Source organism: Piliocolobus tephrosceles, chromosome 14 (assembly GCF_002776525.5).
Source record: "Piliocolobus tephrosceles isolate RC106 chromosome 14, ASM277652v3, whole genome shotgun sequence".
NCBI lineage: Eukaryota > Metazoa > Chordata > Mammalia > Primates > Cercopithecidae > Piliocolobus > Piliocolobus tephrosceles.
In genome coordinates, this window is record NC_045447.1 from 77670264 (window position 1) to 77688575 (window position 18312).

At 40.4% G+C, this 18312-nt stretch overlaps 1 protein-coding gene across 1 annotated transcript in view; it reads left to right on the forward strand.

The window, feature by feature from the left end:
- The window catches only part of AK3 (adenylate kinase 3), a 31503-nt gene that overhangs the window by 10756 nt on the left and 2435 nt on the right, over nt 1-18312 (forward strand). Inside the window, exons 2-4 of the mRNA XM_023213181.1 lie at nt 8347-8466; nt 12876-13048; nt 13649-13767. Of these exons, the coding sequence (XP_023068949.1) occupies nt 8347-8466; nt 12876-13048; nt 13649-13767 (412 nt within the window). The remainder of the gene's footprint in view (nt 1-8346; nt 8467-12875; nt 13049-13648; nt 13768-18312) is intronic.

Genomic DNA, 18312 nt, shown 5'->3' on the forward strand with positions numbered 1-18312 from the left:
AAACAACAACAAGGACAATAAAATAAAAACACTTTACATTTGAGAAAGAGTGACAATACCAGTAGCTAAAACCAACATCAACAGTTACAAGACCATCCTTTCAGCCAAGTAAGGCAATCAAAAGATGTACAGATCAGGTAGCAGTCTTGATCAGTCAGGCATTCAAACTGGGTCCATAATGATCAAAGTGAAAGTTCACAGAGCAATTATAATTAAGAAGGTAAAAACTCATGTAACTTCAATTCAATACTGCAATTTAAAAATAGATTTTTTCACAATAACCATATGCAAGATAATATATTTAACACATAAAACAAAAGAGAAAAATAACAATTCTTTCTCATCACACAAAAATCTCTTTGGAATGTTAAAGATAATCTATTCTCAATGTCTTTCTTGTTCTAATTAAATCATACAAACATAAAAAAAGTTCGTGATAAATGAAAAACAGATTATTAGACTACAAATAGGATTATCTATCTATATGTTAACAAAACTCAAAAATACCTGGTTTTTGTTTTGTTTTTGTTTTTCCTGAGGCAAGGTCTTGCTCTGTCACCAAGTCTGGAGTGCAGTAGTGCAATCATGGCTCACTGCAGCCTTGACCTCCTGGGCTCGAGCAATCCTCTCACCTCAGTTTCCTGAATAGCTGGGACCACAGGCAATGAAAATTTTTATATTATCATTAACAATAATTATCTCTGAGTCGTGATGAGACTATGAGTGTATTTTAATTTTTTTTCTTACTGGGAATTTTTCATCTGTTCTATTTTTTTAAAAAACAACATCGATTTAATTCACATACCATACAATTACTCCTTGTAGAGTGTATGATTCAGTGATTTTTAGTATATCCAAAGTTGTGAAACCATCACCTCAGTCAATTTTAGAACATTTTTATCGCTCCAAAAAGAAACCCTGTTCTCATTAGCAGTCATTACCCATTTCTCCCCAACCCTCCCAGCCTTTGGCAACTACTAATCTTCTTTCCATCTCTATAGATTTGCTTATTCTAAACATGTTATGCAAATGGAATCATACGATATGTAGTCTTTTGTGTCTTCTTTCACTGAGCATGTTTGAAGGTTCATCTATGCTGTTACATGTATCAGTACTTCATTTCTTTTTGGGCCGAATCATATTCCATTGTCTTGATATATCACGTTTTATTTATCTGTTCATCAGTTGATGGACATTTGAGTTGTTTCTACTTCTTGGTTATTTTAAATAATGCCACTATGAACATTCATTTACAAGTTTTTGTGTAGACATATTTCTTTTTCTTTCTTTCTTTCTTTTTTTTTTTTTTTAAGAGACACAGTCTCTCTTTGTCACCCAGGCTGGAGTGTAGTGATGCAATCGTAACTCAACAGCAGCAGCCTTGAAATCCTGGGCCCAAGTGATCCTCCCACCTGAGCCTCCCAAGTAGCTGGGACTACAGTCATGCACCACCATGCCCGTATTTTTTTTATTTAGATGTAGGGTCTTGCTGTGTTGCCCAGGCTGGTCAGGAACTCTCAGGCTCGAGCAATCTTGCTGCCTTGACTCGCAAAATGTTGGGATTACAGGCATGAGCCACCACAGCTGGCCATATGTTTTTATTTCTCATAGGCATATAGTGAGGAGAGGAATTGCTATCTCTTATGGTAACTGTCTTTTTTTTTTTTTTTCCGACACAGGGTCTTGCTCTGTCACCCAGGCTGGAGTACAGTGGTGCGAGCATGGCTCACTGCAGCACTGAGCTCCTGGGCTCAAGTGATCATCCTGCCTCAGCCTCCTGAGTAGCTGGAACTAGAAACACATACCAAGCACCCAGCTAATTTAAACAATTTTATTTAAGCTGGGTGTGGTGGCTCACGCCTGTAATCCCAGCACTTTGGGAGGCAGAGGTGGGTGTATCACCCAAAGTCAGGAGTTCGAGACCAGCCTGACCAACATGGTGAAACACCATCTCTACTAAAAATACAAAATTAGCCGGGTGTGGTGGTGCATGCCTGTAACCCCAGCTACGTGGGAGACTGAGGCAGGAGAATCACTTGAACCCGGGAGGCAGAAGTTGCAGTGAGCCAAGATAGTGCCATTGTGCTCCAGCCTGGGCAACAAGAGCAAAACTCCGTCTCAAAAGCAAACAAACAAACAAAATTTATTTGTAGAGACATGGTCTTGCTGTGTTGCCCAGGCTGGTCTTGAACTCCTGGCCTCAAGTGAAATTCCTGCCTTGGCCTCCCAAAGTGCTAGGATTGCAGGGGTGAGCCACCATGCAGGGCTTGGTAACTGTGTTCAACCTTTAAAAAAACTACCACACTGTTTTACAGATTGGCTACACCACTTTATAATCCTACCAGCAATGTATGAGGGTTACAGTTTCTCCACATTCTTACCAACACTTGTTTTTATTTATTTTTTTGTTTGAGACACAGTTTCACTCTGTCGCCCAGGCTGGAGTGCAGTGGTGCGATTCAGCTCACTACAACCTCCGCCTCCCAGGTTCAAGCAATTCTCCTGCCTCAACCTCCCTGGTAGCTGGGACTACAGGCATATGCCACCACAGCCGGCTAATTTTTGTATTATTCGTAGAAACAGCGTTTCACCATGTCAGTCAGGATGGTCTCGAACTCCTGACCTCAAAGTGATCCGCCTACCTCGACCTCCCAAAGTGCTGGGATTACAGGCATGAGCCACCATGCCTAGCCTAACACTTGTTTTTAAAGGCATATGTTGTTTTACTGTGCTTCACAGGTACTGTATTTTTTTTTTTTTTTTTTTTTTTAACAAATCTAACCTTTGTGGCAACTCTGTCAAGCAAGGCTGTTGGCCCCGTTTTTCCAACACATGCTCATTTCCCATTTCTGTTTCATATTTTTGCTAACTTTTGCAATATTTAAAATATTTTCATTATTATTATATCTGTTAAAGTGATCTGTGATCAGTGATCTTTGATGTTACTATTGTAATTGTTTTGGGGTGCCATGAATTACACCCATATAAGATGGCAAACTTAATTGATAAATGTTGTATGTGTTCCGACTGCTCCACTAACCAGCCATTCCCTTGTCTTTCTCCCTCTCCTCGAGCCTCCCTATTCCCTGAGACACCACAATATTGAATTAGGCCAATTAATACCCCTACAGTGGCCTCTAAGTGTTCAAGTTAAAGGAAGAGAGTGGCACATCTCTCACTTTAAATCAAAAGCTAGAAATGATTAAGCTTAGTGAGGAAAACATGTTGAAAACCAAGACAGGCTGAAACTAGGCTTCTTGCACCAGTTAGCCAAGTTGTAAATGCAAAGGAAGACCTTGAAGGAAATTAAAAATGCTGCTCCAATAAACACTGGAGCACAAGAAAGTGAAACAACCTTGTTACTGATACGGAGAAAGCTTGAGTGGTTTAGATAGAAGATCAAATCAGCCACATCATCCCTAAAGCCAAAGCCCAATCCAGAGCAAGGCCCTAATTCTCTTCAGTTCAGTGAAGGCTGAGAGATGTGTTGAAGCTGCAGAAGAAAAATTTGAAGCTAGCAGAGGTTGATTCATGAGGTTTAAGGAAAGAAGCTGTCTCTGTAACATGAAAATGCAAGTGCTGATGCAGAAGCTGCAGCAAGTTATCCAGAAAAATCTAGCTAAGATCATTGATGAAGGTGTCTACACTAACAAACAGATTTTCAATGTAAACAAAACAGCCTTGCATTGGAAAAAGATGCCATCTAGGACTTCCATTGCTGGAGAAGAGAAGTCAATGCTTGACTTCAAAGCTTCAAAGGACAGGCAGACTCTCTTGCTAGGGACTAATGCAGCTGGTGACTTTAAGTTGAAGCCAATGCTCATTTACCATTCCAAAAATCCTAGGGCCTTGAAAATTATCTAAATCTACCCTGCCTGTGCTCTGTAAATGGAATGACAAAGCCTGGATGACAACACATCTGTTTATAGCATGGTTTACTGACTATTTGAAGCCCACTGTTGAGAACTATTGTTCAGAGAAAAAGATTCATTTGAAAACATTACTGCTCATTGATAATGCACATGGTCACCCAAAAGCTCTGCTGGAGATATACAAGGAAATTCATGTTGTTTTCACGCCTGCTGATACAACATCCATTCTGTAGCCCTTGGATCAAGGAATAATTTCAAGTGTCAAGTTTTATTATTTAAAAAATACATTTCATGAGTTTCAGCTGCTGTATAGATAGTGATTCCTCTGATGGATTTGGGCAAAGTAAACACGAAAACTTAGGGAAAGGATGTGCCATTCTAGATGCCAGGAAGAACACTCATGATTCAGGAAGAAGGTCAAAGTGTCAACATTAACAGGAGTTTGGAAGAAGTTGATTCCAACCCTCATGGATGACTTTAAGGGGTTCAGGCCTTCAGTGTAGGAAGTAATTACATATATGGTGGAAACAGCAAGAGAACTGGAATTAGAAGTGGAGCCTGAAGATGTGACTGGATTGCTGCAATCTCATGATAAAACTTGAATAGATGAGGAGTTGCTTCTAATGAATGGGCAAAGAACGTGATTTCTTGAGATAGAATCTAGTCCTGGTGAAGATGCTGTGAGCATTATTCAAATGGCAACAAAGGATTTAGAATATGACTTAAACTTAGTTGAAAAAGGAGCAGCGGGTTTGAGAGGATAGATTACAGTTTTGAAAGAAGTTCTACTGTGGATAAAATACTATCACACAACACTGCATGCATCAGAGAAGTTTTTGGTGAAAAGAAGAGTCAGTTGATGAGGCAGACTTTATTGTTGTCTTATTTTATGCAATTGTCATAGCCACCTCATCGTTTAGCAACCTCTACCCTGATCAGTCAGCAGCCATCAGCCATGGAGGCAAGACCCTCCACCAGCAAAAAGATTAAGACTCGCTGAAGGCTCAGATGATCATTAACATTTTTTAGCAATAAAACTATTTTAAATTAAGGTAGGTACATTGTTATTTTAGACATAATGCTATTGCATTTAATAGTCTACAATGTAATGTAAATATATAACTTTTATATGCACTGAGAAGCCAAAAAGTTTGTGTGACTTACATATTCACTTTACTGTGGTGGTCTGGAACCAAACCCACAATATCTCCAGGGTAGGCCTGTATGTGTCTTTTTTACTATAACCATGTTCGTGAATGTGAAGTGGTATCTCATTGTGACTTTCATTTGATTTCCCTAATGATTAAGGACGTTGATCATGTGTTCATGGGCTTATTGGCCATTTGTATATCGTCTTTGAAGAAATGTGTATTCAGATCCTATGCCCATTAAAAATTTTTTTAAATTGTTGAGTTGTGAGAGTTTTTTAGATGTTCTAGATACAATTCCTCACAAGATACATGATTTGCAAAATTTCTCTTCCATCCCATGCTATGTCTTTTCATTTCTTTTCTTTTTTAAGAGATAGGGTTTCACCATGTTGGCCAGGCTGGTCTCGAACTCCTGACCTCAGGTGATCCGCCCACCTCAGCCTCCCAAAGTGCTGAGATTGCAGGCAGGAGCCACTGCACCTGGCCTCACTTTCTTAATGGTGTTTTTTGAAGCACAAAGTTTTTAATTCTAATGAAGTCTAATGTATCTATTTTTTTTCCTTTGTTATGTTCTTGGTTTGATATCTAGAAACCATTGCCTAATGCATAGTTTTGAAGATTTATACGTGTGTTTTCTATTAAGAGTTTTTAGGCTGGACGCAGTAGCTCACACCTGTAATCCCAGCACTTTGGGAGGCCAAGGCGGGCAGATGATGAGGTCAGGAGTTCGAGCCTGGCCAACATGGTGAAACCCTGTCTCTGCTGAAAATGCAAAAATTGGCTGGGCATGGTGGTGGGTGCCTGTAATCCCAGCTGTTTGGGAGGCTGAGGCAAGAGAATCACTTGAACCTGGGAGGGGGAGTTGGCAGTGAGACAAGATTACATCATTGCACTTCAGCCTGGGCGACAAGAGTGAGACTCCATCTCAAAAAAAAAAAAAAAAAAAGGTTTAGTAGCTTTAGCGCTTACATTTAGGTTTATGACCTATATTGAGTTAACTTTATACATAGTAGAGGTCCAACTTCTTTCTTTTTCATCTGGATATTTATTTGTCCCAGGAGCATTTGTTAAAAAGACTACTTTTTCTTCATTTGTTTTGGCATCCTATTAAAAATCAGTTTACTATAAATTCTGGACTTTCAATTCTATGTTTTTTTTTGTTTGTTTTTTGTTTTTTGTTTTGAGACAGGGTCTCACTCTGTTGCCCAGGCTGGAGTGCAGTGGCGTGATCATGGCTCACTGTAGCCTTGACCTCCTGGGCTCAAGCAATCCTCCTGCGTCAGTCTCCTGAGCAGCTGAGACTACAGCCATGTGCCACCACACCCAGCTAATTTTTAAATCTTTTGTATAGATGGGGTCTCACCATGTTGCCTAGACTGATCTCAAACCCTTGGCTTTAGACATAGGTTTACTTCTTTTTTTCTGGATGCTTTTTATTTCCTTTTCTGGACTAACTGCCTTGGCTAGAATCTCTAACATTATATAGAAGTGGCAAGAGAATCTTTTCTTACGGCTTATTCATATACTGATAAAATTAAGTACTTTATTAATTAACCCCATCTTCTAACCCATCTGTTGCAGCTGGTTGGGGATTTAGAAGAGGGCTTGGCCTGAAGAGTAAGAGGTGAGGGGAGAGGCCAATAACAGGTTTTTTTGGGACTTGGCCCTAGAGAATTGCATGTTTTTATGTTTTTTTTCCAAATGCTGTTCATGAGGTTGAAGCTCTCCCTCCCCAGAGCAGTGGTCAAAAGCCTGGAGACAAAGAGGTTCACACGTTAAGTATAAGGCTGTTTTAGTGTGTCCTGAGCTCTACATCTACCAAACCCTCTTCTAAGTGCAGTCTGCAAATCCAGCAGCACACCTGCCACATGACAGCCTGTGTCCATGCAGTTACTGTTCTTAGTTAAAAGCCTAAAGGTTCATGAATCTGACAATTTAGAATCTGTTCTTGGTTAAAAATCTAAAGTTTCATGAATCTGACAATTTAGAATCTGTTTTGGGGTCAGTATGGCAATTCATACCAAGAGTTAGGAAAATGTTCATATATACCTTGACCCTTTAATCTGACATCTGGGAATTTATTCATTGCAAATAATCCCAAAGAGAAATAAAAAAAAAAAGAAAAGAAAAGCAAAAAAAGAAGAGTCTTTGGTGATGAGGAAAAATCAAGACTAATTTATACAATTTAAATGTCCAACAGTACTGCTGTAATAAAGTGTATTTTTATATATTTATTTCTAAATATATTTGGAGTGTAATATCGTTACCTGAAATGACTATATAAAACTACTGAAAAGTATTTACTAAATAATGCTAAGTGACAAAAAGAACATAAAATTGTAGATATGCAGATTATGATGGTATTGGAGTTCTGAAGGTATAGAAATAGTTTGGTAAGGGAACATGAAGAAATTAAAATGCTGTTGCATAAGAGTGACATATAGTTGTAGGTAATATTATTAAACTGTTCATAAATCATTTTCCAGAGTGTTTTGTTAATAAAAATATGACATAATCACAATGCTAATCTGGTTAAAAATGGAATTGTGTTACAATAGCAGCACCTATTTTACAGGATTGGAAAAGTCTCTACATGATAGCAGGCATTTAAACAATCATTCAGAATAAGGATGATTTCAAATTCTTATTTTAAAAGAAAATAATTTCAGCTATTTCATAGTTTTTTCTGGTAGAAAATACAGAAAAGTACATACATATTTTTTAAAAACACTCAATTCTATTACACAGAGATGACTACTATTAACATATTGGTCTATACCTTTGCAATTTTTTTTCTGTCTATATATTTACATGTATATATGTTTCCATAATGAAGAATCTGAAGTTTAGATTATTTTGTAACCTTTGTTTTTGTTTTTGAGACGGAGTCTTGCTTTGTTGCCCGGGCTGAAGTGCAATGGCACGATCTCGGCTCACTGCAACCTCTGCCTCCTGAGTTCAAGTGATTCTCCCGCCTTTTGCCTAGATCCAAGCTACTCCCAAGTAGCTGAGATTACAGGCACCCGCCATCATGCCCGGCTAATTTTTGTGTTTCCATAGAGATGGGGTTTCACCATGTTGGCCAGGCTAGTCTTGAACTCCTGACCTCAGGTGATCCACCCGCCTTGGCCTCCCAAAGTGCTGGGATTACAGGTGTGAGCCACTGCACCTGGCTGTAGCCTTTGTTTTTATCAGAAAAGTTGGTGATGCACATTTTCATATAAGTATGCCATACAGACTTCCCCTTTGGGCAACTCGTTCCGAGGTGCCTGGAATGGGATAAAACAAATGCACTTACTGATTTTTTTCCCCCTTTGCTGTAGAAATTGGCGTGTTAGCCAAGGCTTTCATTGACCAAGGGAAACTCATCCCAGATGATGTCATGACTCGGCTGGCCCTTCATGAGCTGAAAAATCTCACCCAGTATAGCTGGCTGTTGGATGGTAAGTGGAGTGTCGTGAGCATTTCACCTGCCCAAAATAATGAGTGCTGGCAGGAGAATGAGCATTTCATGAGCTTCGGACGGACTTCAAGGATGGCGGTTGGGGGAGAGGGGTGCTTGGGACTATCCTGAAACTGGTCTTCTTCTCTGGGACCAGTTCTATATCCAAATGGAAAGAGGGAAGTGAATTGCATGATTTCTAAGATCCCATCAGATATAACTTTAGTTCCTTTCCCCTTTCTTTGAGAATATTCTGTGATATGGGAGGATCACCACAGAAGAAGCAGGACCCAAGAGTAATTTACAATAAGCTGTAAACTTTCTATAGCCAGAGGTATGGCAGAATCCTTGAGGGTAGGTTGATTTTTAGTTTTGTTAATATAGAGAGGACACAAAAGAGATTTGTTTCAGTTGAGTCCAGAGTTCTCACTAAAACTGGGATAAACTTGGGATAAGCCTTTTCTTCAAGAAGATCTGAGTCATAATATCCTTTTTTGGAAGAGGGTAGTTAATCTAGTCTTCTCTCCTACTCAACCCCATTCACCCACCTTTGCACACAGGCATGCATGCACTCAGTGCTGCCCTCACAAAGCCCTGCAGCCCTGACTTGCTTGCTTTATCTAAGAAGGTTCTGAAGTCCTTGTCCTTGTGGAAAGTACATTCTAGTAGAAGACAAGTAGTAATCAAGTAAACAAAAACTTGGATAAGCCCAGATATAAGTGCTGAAAGGTAAATTAGAAGTTGATGTGGACCGGAAGCAGTAGCTCACGCCTGTAATTCCAACACTTTGGGAGGCCAAGGTGGGTGGATCACCTGAGGTCAGGAGTTCAAGACCAGCCTGGCCAACATGGTGAAACCCCATCTCCACTAAAAATACAAAAATTAGCCAGGTGTGATGGCACACACCTATAACCCCAGCTGTTCGGGAGGCTGAGACAGGGGAATTGCTTGAACTGGGAGGCGGAGCTTGCAGTGAAACGAGATCGTGCCACTGCACTCCAGCCGGGGAGACAGAGCGAGACTCCGTTCCGTCTCAGAAAAGAAAAAAAGAATTTGATGTGAACAGAGAGTAATGTAGTGGAGAGGTAGGCAGTTTTTTTTTTCTTTTCAGTTGAGACAGTGCCTGGCTCTGTTGCCCAGGCTGGAGTGCAATGGCGTGATCTCCTCTCACTGCAACCTCCTCCTCCCCAGTTCAAGTGATTCTCTTGCTTCAGCCTCCTGAGTAGCTGGGATTACAGGCGCCCACTGCCATACATGGCTAATTTTTGTATTTTTAGTAGAGATAGGGTTTCACTATGTCAGCCAGACTGGTCTTAAACTCCTGGCCTCAAGTGATCTGCCCACCTCGGCCTCCAAAAGTGCTGGGATTACAAGTATGAGCCATCACACCTGGCCTCTTCCCCTTTTTAAAACAAAATATGTTGCATGGTTCATAATTAAAAATTTTGTTTTAAAAAGTTTAATGAAAAATCTTGCTTCTTTATGAGATGGAAGGGGCTGAAAAACATTCCCGTTTGTGGGAGGTCTTGAGGAATGAGTAGGATTACATGGGTGGAGAGACAGGTCATCTTTGGCAGCAGGAAGAAGGTAAACCAAGGTAGGTTGGTGATGCTGCCCCAGGAAAGTGTCAAGTCATGCATGACACTAACCCACAGTAAGCAGTAAGGGTCTCGGGGGAAGGCCAAAGACCGAGCCATATGGGACAGGCCAGGAATGTGAAGCACTAATGTTTGTGATTTTGTCATTGTTCTATTGCAAAAATACCTTTTCCTTTTAAAAAATTAAGAAAGTTGTAAATGTTTCACAGAGAGGCTCAAAATCCTTAATGATCACATCCTTTAGTAACAATTACTTTTAATTTCTTAATATGTAATTCATCAGGATTTTTTCTATAATTAATGATTTAAAAACATATACATACACATTCAGAAATGTACAATTGTCCCTCAGTAGCCTCAGGGGTATCGATTCCACCCACCTCCTATGGATACCAAATCCATGCATGCTCAAGTTCCTTATATAAAATGGTATAGTGTTTGCATGTAACATCTGCTTAGCCTCCTGTGTACTTTAAATCATCTCCAGATTTCTTGTAATACCTAATACAATGTAATTGCTATGTGAAGAGTTGTTATAATGTATTATTTAGGGAATAATGACAAGAAAAATAAGTCTACATGTTCAGTACAGGTGCAACTATCCATTTTTTTTTTTCTGAATACTTTCAATCTGAAGTTGGTTGAATGCCCAGATGTGGAACCCACAGATGCTACTATATTTGGTATAAGATGTGAGTTAAGTTTCTAGCTACCCTCCCCACAAGTAGTATCTAATATTGTTATATATATATATTTTTGTATAATACGCACACACATACACATACCATGTTTTGCATTTTGCTTTTTCGTTGAATAAATCTATATTTAACACAAGATTTGCCTCATGAAATAAAAGATGCGTGGGCTTGCATTTTGTGTCTGTATCATAATTTGACTAATCTACTGAGGAACATTTGGGTAAGACAGCTTGTGTTCAAATTCCACTTCCATCACTTTGTAAGCTTTGTGGCTAAAGTAAGTTACCTAGCCTCACTGTACCTTAGTTTCCTCATTCATAAAGTGGGAATAATAAAGTATGTCTCTTAGGGTTGTTATGATGGTTAAAAGAAGTGATCCTTGTAAAACATTTAACATACAGTACTTTGCATCTAGAAGGTGCTCGAGATTTAGCTGTTAAACTCCATTTATTATTATTAAATGTACTAAAATTGTTTTCACCAGGGTGACTTACTTCAGCATAAATTTTATATTTTTATTTTATAAAATTATATAGATTGAGATTTTGTCATTATACGCTTTCTTTGGGGGCCATTATTTCTCCCAAATCCAGGTTTCCTGGGTATCGTTTTAGTCATTATCATTGTCATTTTAGCACATTATAAGGTCTAGGTCACTGGCAAATTTTTCTACATTTCATTGTTAATAAGAAAATGTAATTTTTCAGACATTATTTTTGCTCTAACAAATTATGCATGTGCAGTTTTAACTTTTTTTTTTTTAAATGGAGACAGTGTTTTGCTCTGTCACCAGGCTGGGGTACCACAGTGTCATCATGGCTTATTGCAGCCTTGATCTCCTGAGCTCAGGCGATCCTCCTGCCTCAGCCTTCTGAGTAGCTGGGACCACAGGCATGTGCCACTACGCGCTGCTAATTTTGTTGTTGTTTTTATTTACTGAGAAGGGGTCTTGCTGTGTTGCCCAGGCTGGTCTCAAACTCCTGGGCTCAAGGAATCCTCCCGCCTTAGCCTCTCAAAGTGCTGGGATGAGCCACCATGCCTGGCCTAACTTTTGTCATTTTTGAAAATATATTATTTCTACTAATTTTAATTTTTTTCTGGTATTCTGAACAAAATGTTCTTAGTAACAACATTGCAAAGTCAAAAGTTTGTGATCAAAGTATTATTTGAAATTCCCTACTATGTTTGGGTGTATTTCTGAATTCATTCATCAGGTACATTTGCCTATTTTTGAACTACATTGTTTAGCTATGTAACACATCTGCTTATCTGTTAGGGTTTTGTCCTTTTGCATTAATAGTGTTTCTTTAGCTGGACTTTAGTTTCATTTTGTCGTATTTCAGAAATAGGCTCTGGAGTGTTTGTTTGTTTGTTTTTGAGAAGGAGTCTCGCTTTGTCACCCAGGTAGAGTGCAATGGTGCAATCTTGGTTCACTGCAACCTCCCCTCCCGGGTTCAAGCGATTCTCCCACCTCAGCCTCCCAACTAGTTGAGATTACAGGCACCTGCCATCATGCACGGCTAATGTTTGTATTTTTTTAGAGATAGGATTTCACCATGTTGGCTAGGCTGGTCTTGAACTCCTGACCTCAGGTGATCCACCCTCCTCGGCCTCCCAAAATACTGGGATTACAGGCGTGAGCCACTGCACCTGGCCAGCCTCTGGAATTTGAGTGAAGATCATGAGTTCAGTTTGAGTTTAAAGGCAGGAAAAGTCCTGTGTCCCAGTTAGAGGTAGCAGGCAGGAGGAATTCTTTGTTTTTGGGGTGAGGGTCAGCCTTTTGTTCTATTCAGGCCTTAAAATTGATTAGATAAGGCCCACCCATATTAGGAAGGGCAATATACTTTATCAGTCTGCCTATTTACATGATAATTTCATAATAAGAGCAGCCTGACAGATATACCCAGAATAATATTTGCCAAATATCTGGGCACTCATGCCCTAGTCAAGTTGACAGGACACCATCACAGTTGCACTGCAGCTGTGATCAACCTGCCTGGTGAGCCTCACTCCTTTTGTCCAACATTAATTCTTTCTTTTTCTTTCTTCTCTCTCCACCTCCCCCTGCACCTATACTTCCTTTCTTTTTTCTTTTTCTTTTTTACTTTATAAAGGTTTTCCAAGGACCCTTGCACAGGCAGAAGCCCTAGATAGAGCTTATCAAATCGACACAGTGATTAACCTGAATGTGCCCTTTGAGGTCATTAAACAACGCCTTACTGCTCGCTGGATTCATCCTGCCAGTGGCCGAGTCTACAACATTGAATTCAACCCTCCCAAAACTGTGGTGAGTAGTTGTTGTGGCACTGTCATATAGCATACTGTCCCTGAGTCCTCTTGCCCTAACAGACATAAGTTTAGTGAACTTGGAAATCTTCTGCCAGACCAAAACTCCCGAGGGTATATTCTCAGGTTACTTGGTATGGTTGACTGATCTAGTCCACTGAGCTTGGTGCTAAAGGTGCCCCAGGAGCAACAGGGGTTTGTTACTGATTCAAAAACATTTGTTGATTTCCTACTCTGCCAAGGAGTGTGTTAGGAGTTGGGCTGATAGAGATTCATAACACCTTGGTTTATTTAGGACTTGCAGTTGAAATTCCCAGTTTATAGCTGAATCTTTTTGTATATATATGAACTTACTTAGAGGCTGCTTAGAAAACCTTTTACTCTAAGGCTAAAGTGACTGATAACTGTGGAAATGAAACTGGCATCCCCTGTTTCTGTTGCGATGATCTCTCTTGAGGTTGAATTCCATTTATTTAAAAGTTAGCACATTTTTGTGCTTGGCACTTGCACAGAGATGTTTGTTTAAAAATAATTGAACTGCTTATGAAAATATCCTTCAGAAATATGATATCTGATACTAGTCTTTTCTAATCCTGTTTAGGGCATTGATGACCTGACTGGGGAGCCCCTCATTCAGCGTGAGGATGATAAACCAGAGACGGTTATCAAGAGACTAAAGGCTTATGAAGACCAAACAAAGCCAGTCCTGGAGTATTACCAGTGAGTTTTTGCTTTTCAGAACTTCTCTTGCATAATGGTGCCCTAAGTCTAGTTTTGATTTACCTTCCTCTACAGCTGAAATACTAAAATGCCAAAAGGCCCAGTTCACATGGGCTTAAGAAATAAAGGAAATACATTAACTTGTGTAACGGAAGTCCAGAAGGTAAGTTGGGCTTCAGTCACACCTGGGTTTGATCAGTGTAGCCATTCTCTTGGTTTTGCCTTCCTGTGTGTATTGGCTTTGTCCTTAGGCTTCCTGCATGGTAGCAGACATTTGCAGGAACAGCTAGGGCTTCCTTTTCTGTGAAGGGCTGAGGGGTAACCTTTCCTCCAGTGAATAGAAGCCCAGAGCACCACTCACATGGAGCCAACTTGAACTGCAGTCAGGGAATGCCTGGCACTAACTGTTACAGGCTTGGGTTACTGCCCACTGCAGAACCAGTCATTGGGGTGGGAATGATCACACTAATTACACTGACTAGTCCACATCTAGAGTTGGCAGTGCGACAGTCTCACCCAAGCTCTGCTACGTGCAGATGTTCCGCAATTTACAATGAAATTACGTCCTGATAAATCCATTGTAATTTGAAAATACCAAGCACCATAACTTAGCCTGCCTTAAATGTGCTCAGAACACTTAGATTAGCCTACAGTTGGGCGAAATCATCTAACACAAAGCCTGTTTTGTAATAAAGTGTTGAATATCTCACATAATTTGCTGAATATTGTACTGAAATTGAAAAGCAGAATGGTTGTACAGGTGCTCGAGGTACAATTTCTACTGAGTGCATGTTGCTTTTGCACCATCATAAAACTGAAAAATCCTGCGTTGAATCATTGTAAGCTGGGGATCATCGGTAGTGGAGGGAGGGCTGGAATGAATGCTGGGGAGGCAAACCTAATATTGCCCACCACATTTGCCAATACAGGATGCTATGGTGTGGAAGAATGTCAGATGGCGGCTAATCCCTCCAACTCTGTGATTGGCTAGCAGTCTTTAAAAGCTTACATTTTAACATTGTTTTGTCTGCAACACATATAGGAACTGTACTGAATGTGTATTTGATTTAGGCTAAGAAATAGTCCAGTTTTCTTACTGAGCCTTCCCACTTCTTACAGAGGATTTACTCCCCTTTCATTTATGTACTTACTGAATACTGATCCTGATCAGGGCAAAACAGTATCATGGGCAGAACACAGACTCTGAAGCCAGAATACCTAAGTTCAAGTCCCAGCTCACCATCTTCACCTTCACCTTCTGCTTAACCTCTGCCTGTTTTTTCCTCTATAAATTGGGGAAGAGAATAAAGGGTTAAAAGATTAATATGGGTAACTCTTAGAACTGTTCCTGACACATAGAAAGCACTATAGAAATGTTAGCTATTACTATTGTTGTAATAGGGCATGTATGCAGTAAAAATCTGAAGCAACCGTTTCCAAACATTCATTCATTCATTTATTTATTTATTTATTTATTTATTTATTTATTTATTTATTTATTTTAGAGACAAGGTCTCACTCTGTCACCCAGGCTGGAGTGCAGTGGTTCTTTCATAGTTCGCTGCAGCCTTGAACTCCTGGGCTCCAGCAATTCTCCTATCTCAGCCTCCCAAGTAGCCAGGACTTACAGGCCCGTGCCACCACACCTGGCCAATTAAAAAAATTTTTTTTTTTAGAGATGGGCCTCTTGCCATGTTGCACGGGCTAGTCTCAAACTCCTGGCTTCAAGCAACCCTCATGCCTCGGCCTCCCAAAGCATTGGGATTATAGGTATAAGCCACCATGCGTGGCCTTTCAAACCATCTTAATTGTTTCTGGAGCATAAAATTACAAGGTTGGCAAACCGCTTTTTATAGTAACTGTTACTATAATTTTGTCATTTGTTTAATGAGGCTGGTTCTGAAAATTACCATCTCTTTTGCCCTAGGCAAGCTATTTAACCTCCATGCTGCAAATCCCTTATTTGTAAAGTCAGGCAATATTAAATAGCATCTGCTTTACAGGGTTGTTAAAGGAATTAAGTGAGAGATCCTGGGAAGTCCTACAATAGCCCTGGTGTCTATTAAATCATTCATTGTCAGCAATTATTGTTTACTCTCTTGACACTGTGGCAGGCCCTTGGTCCACATGGACAATTAGATCCAGTCCCTGTCAGTCTCCAAGAAACTATGTATGTGGGTGAGGTGGGGAGCTGGGTAAACAGTATTTATCATACAATGTGATATGTGCTTATATTAACTAAGAACCTAATTCACACCAGCTTAAGCAAAAGGGGAATTTATTGGTAATATAACTAAAAAGTCAAAGATAGATGGATGGGTCCAGGTGTTCAAAAACACCTATCATTAGGCCTCAGTCACTCAGCTCCATTGTTCTGTGTTGGCTTCAGTCTCAGGTGTGCAGTCCCTGTGTAGCAGCTCCTCAACTTTCCAGTTTACCTCCTACTAGTCAGAAAACCCAGCAGCAAAGAGCCTCTTTTGCCAGCAAAAGTCTTGGGGTTGGCACTGATTCGCTCTGATCATGTCCATCCTTGAAGATGGGGAGTGGGGACAGTCTCTCCTAAACCTCGTCAACTGAGTTTGGTGGAGAGGTTGTTTCCCAAAAGTAACCAGAGGAAGGGAGAATGCATTGTTGCTGGGCAGATAACACCACCACTGCAAGGCTATGAATAGATAATCCCCCAATGCGGTGAAGTACCAGGGGTTGATGGGATTTGTTCTGTCAAAATATCAAAATATGGGAAGGGGCCTGGGACGGTGGCTCATGCCTATAATCCCAGCACTTTGGTAGGCTAAGGGCAAGAGGATCGAAGAGGCGGGAATTCAAGATCAACTTGGGCAACATGGTGAAACTCTGTCTCTACAAAACATAAAAATATATATATATATATATTAGCCAGGCATGGTGGCACACGCCTATAGTCCCAGCTACTGGGGAGTCTGAGTTAAGAGGATTGCTTGGACCCAGCAGGTCGAGACTGCAGTGATCTCTGATTGCACCACTGCAGTCCAGAGTGCAGGTGTCAGAGTGAGACCCTATCTCAAAAAAAAAAAAAAAAAAAAAAAAAAAAAAAAAGTGTAGGAAGGGCAGTCGAGGAAGGCTGCGAAGATGAAGTGAATGATGTGGGTCCTTATCTTAGGAGATATCTGAGAAGTCTTTCTAGGCTGCTTCTGGCTTTTGCTGCCTCTTGCTGTTAATTCAAGCTTTTGCTTTTGCTTTTGCTTTCTCTTCTGTCTCTCTTTTTCTCTCTCTCTCTTTTTTGAGACAGAGTCTCACTCTGTCAGGCTAGAGTGCAGTGGTGCCATCTCAGTTCACTGCAGCCTCTGCATCCCAGGTTCAAGAGATTCTCATGCCTCAGCCTCCCCAGTAGCTAGGACTACAGGCGCGTGCCACCATGCCCAGCTAATTTTTGCATTTTTACTAGAGACGGGGTTTTGCCATGTTGGCCAGGCTGGTCTTGAACTCCTGACCTCAAGTGATCCACCCTCCTTGGCCTTCCCAAGTGCTGGGATTACAGACGTGAGCCACCACACCCAGCCTAATTCAAGCTTTTCATTCTCAGCTCCCACACATAGAACTAGGGCGAGACTTAACTAAAAACTGAAAGTTTATTTGCAAGAATGTTAGTAATAGCATTGTTATTTAAAAATGCTGATGGTTGTATTGTTGGTTGTTTTAGAAAAAACTCTTAGCTGTGGGACATTGTAGAGTAATTGGTCTATGTTTACAAACAACATGATGCCCTTACTCTTTGGAGGACCAGTTGTTGAAGCTGGTTCCATTTTATTACACAGAAATTAAAATGACAAATGTTCACCCACAATTTAGGATCGAATAGGTGCCTGCAATTGCGCCCTCAGTAATTAACCCACTTGTGACACTGGCTTGATTTTTAAAGTGGCTCTTCAAGAGGCTTACAACAGTTAAGAAGCTTGCTCCCTTGAAAGCTGTACCAGGTGGCAGTGAATTTAGAAGCAGGGGGGTTTCTAATATCCTAAGAATGCTGTATTTGCATAATTTCCCTCCTTAGCAGATGTTTCTTACCAAGAAAACAGTGGGTGTTATTTAAGTTAACTGTGGCGAATTTTATGAGGTATCAAGAAGGAATGCTTTTGTCCTTAGTGAAACCCCTGAAAACCTAGTAAGAAGGGCTGCAAAGGTATGAGGGATCCTGTTTTCATAAAGTAATAAGCCAGAGTTCTTAGGTTGCCCTTTTGCAGCCTTTAAACCAGTGCGTATATGTGTAGGTGTATATGTGTAGGTGTACACATGGGCTAGACGAGGGGTGTTAGCAAAAGGAATGCCATAATCTCTGGAGGGAATCTGTGTGGCTTGAAAAGCAACCCCAGGATTCCGATTCTCGCTCCTCACCATATTATCCACAGGAAACTGGAGTAAATAAAATAGGCTTTGGCTGCTGGTCTAGTGACAAGCTAGACAAATCTGCCTCTGGAGAAATGAAGACAGTCAATAGGAAACCCAGTAAAACCAACACTTTTTATTCCCCTTTCTGTTAAAATTCAGAAGAGTGGAGTAGAGGAAAAA